The sequence below is a fragment of the Geospiza fortis genome, unplaced genomic scaffold, assembly GCF_000277835.1.
Source record: "Geospiza fortis unplaced genomic scaffold, GeoFor_1.0 scaffold206, whole genome shotgun sequence".
Taxonomy (NCBI): Eukaryota; Metazoa; Chordata; class Aves; order Passeriformes; family Thraupidae; genus Geospiza; species Geospiza fortis.
Window position 1 is genome coordinate 362,592 of NW_005054311.1, and position 2,318 is coordinate 364,909.

At 45.3% G+C, this 2,318-nt stretch overlaps 1 protein-coding gene across 4 annotated transcripts in view; it reads left to right on the top strand.

The window, feature by feature from the left end:
* The window catches only part of VSTM2A (V-set and transmembrane domain containing 2A), a 32,084-nt gene that overhangs the window by 1,714 nt on the left and 28,052 nt on the right, over positions 1-2,318 (top strand). For all 4 annotated transcript variants that reach the window (XM_031055667.1, XM_005419311.2, XM_005419310.2 and 1 more), the window contains exon 2: positions 1,413-1,579. In XM_031055667.1, the coding sequence (XP_030911527.1) occupies positions 1,413-1,579 (167 nt within the window). The remainder of the gene's footprint in view (positions 1-1,412; positions 1,580-2,318) is intronic.

A 2,318-nucleotide genomic window follows, 5' to 3' on the forward strand; every position in this document is an offset into this window, starting at 1 on the left:
GCTCCCCGCGTCTTCGCGCTTGACGGTGCCACCGGAGGGGATGCCAGCAGCATTCCCCTCTGTGTCCCCACGCCGCTCATGCGTCCTGACCAGGAGGGGAGAGAAGGAGCAAACGGAAAAGAAACCCCAAAACAAACTTACTAGCACCGAACAGAAAAAATGCACGGTCCTTTTGGCGGTTTAAGTCGGTGACTAGCAATGGCTGGCTGGGGGGGGTGGGGGTCTGAAAAAGGGGCACCGTGGGATATAAAGCTAGCAGCTTTGAAAGTATTTGTTGCCAGGCACAGATGTAAGGGTAAAGAGAAGTAACACTGGTTACCAAAATATCCCACCAATTCCAGGTTGGCTAGGAAGACTGTATATAGAGAGGGGAAGAGGGGAGGAGACAATGAGCAATATTTCTTTTGCATCACATTTCTTTCAGATCATAATGTGCTCTAGTCAATCTGTAGCAATTCATAACAGAAAGTGACATTGCAGAGTCTTTCCAATTTTTCCTCTTCTTGAAACACAGCATTTATTTATTAGATTGTTTGTCTGCAGTCCCCCTCACTTGACTATCATGATTCATTATGTTGCACAGTTTTAAAGTGAGTGGTAGGAAGGATGAGAAGGAAGTAAAGACTGAGACTTAAAGAATTACTGATGTCTTGGACAATGTCTATCAGTATTAGCTTTTATACATAGCAGTGGTAAACTGAAATGGACAGATCCTGTTGAAGGACTGAGATACAAATATCTCAGTTAGTGCTAGAAAGTGTCTGCTGGGACTGAGAAACAGAAGGTGAATTCACTTTTGGTCTGATTATGCAAGCAGAGGTTCTCAGAATCTCAGTAACTAAGTCAGGTAAGGCCTTTAAAAAGGACATTTGACGAGTGATTGTAACACTTACTCAGAAGAGTACCCAGAGGTGCCTGTGCCAACAGCTGCTTCAGCTGGCTGTGGAATGTTTAACAATTTACAGGTCTACAGCTCAGCCCTACAAAATACAATAAATCAGGCTGACTTTTTTCCTCTCCTGAAGTGGTCTTGTACAAAATCCCTCAGTGAGTCTGCTGAAATATTGCATTCTGCCCAAGGGTATTTGGACCTAATTATGTGAAACTTCACCAGCTCATGGGAGCAAGCAGGGGGATCTATAGCATTTCCCATGAGCAGAATTGAGAGTATAAAGAGGGTGGATTTGTGCATAAGGGAGGAAAAACATACCCAGGTGTGAGAAAAACTGGGTGAGATAATGTGTGGCACACGCAAGAGATAAAAAAATGAAAATAGTGGAAATAAGAAAATAAAACAGAGAATTTAAAAGGGGGGGAGTGGAAGGAAACAATAAAAAAAAAAAACAAACAAACACAAGAAGCAGAGCATAAATGATTAGAAGGTAGCAATATGTTATGCATTTGTTTTACAGCAAAATTCACAGAGTTTCCCCGAAATGTCACGGCCACTGAAGGGCAGAATGTGGAGATGTCTTGTGCTTTCCAAAGTGGCTCTACTTCGGTGTACCTTGAAATCCAGTGGTGGTTTCTGCGGGCAGCTGAGGACCAAGAGGCTGGAGCTGAGGTGACAGGCACTCAGGTACTCATCCTCTGACATGGGGTCTTAAAACCATCTGGAGAATGCTACAGAAAGGATGGGGAGGAAAGATGAGAAGGAAAGAAGGGAAGAGCAGAGGGAAGGAGCAGAGAGAAGTACTGCATTTCCCTAGGGACTTAATTTTGACTATGAAATGACATCAGGAACCTGCAGAGAAAAATGCCCACCTCAGGGGTTGGTGCCTTTGGTGTCTGTCACTTCCACGATGCAGCTAGGGCTGTTCACAAAACCACACAGGTTTTCCAAAGTCTATTTTCTCACATCCCTCCCCCTTTTTTTATTTCTATATTATTACTATTACTATTACTATTATTATTATTGCTTTTCCCTATTTCATTTTTCCCTTGGAAAGCAGCTGTTCAAAGATTGCTCCTCGTGAGAATTTTATATTTCCCATGTGGCAAGATCCTACACGTGCCTTCCAATTTCCAGCTAGCTCAGTGGAGTTGGCAGCCCTAACTCCGTAAGCAGTTGCCACAGGAGGGCACACGCAGGAGGAGGCGGGGGAGGCAGGGGGGAACCAATGCCCCTAAAGAAGTAAAAACCCAAAATCAGTCAACAGCGTGATTTCATCCTTCTGAGTGGGACAGGATGGGCTATGTTCATTCACGCTGCCATGCAGGGACGCTCCTATAGCCATTGCTATCTTCTCACCCGGGGCGGCAAAAGATGCCCGAGCGAGGCGGGAGGGCGGAGGGTCCGCGGGTCCGCGTCCCTCGGC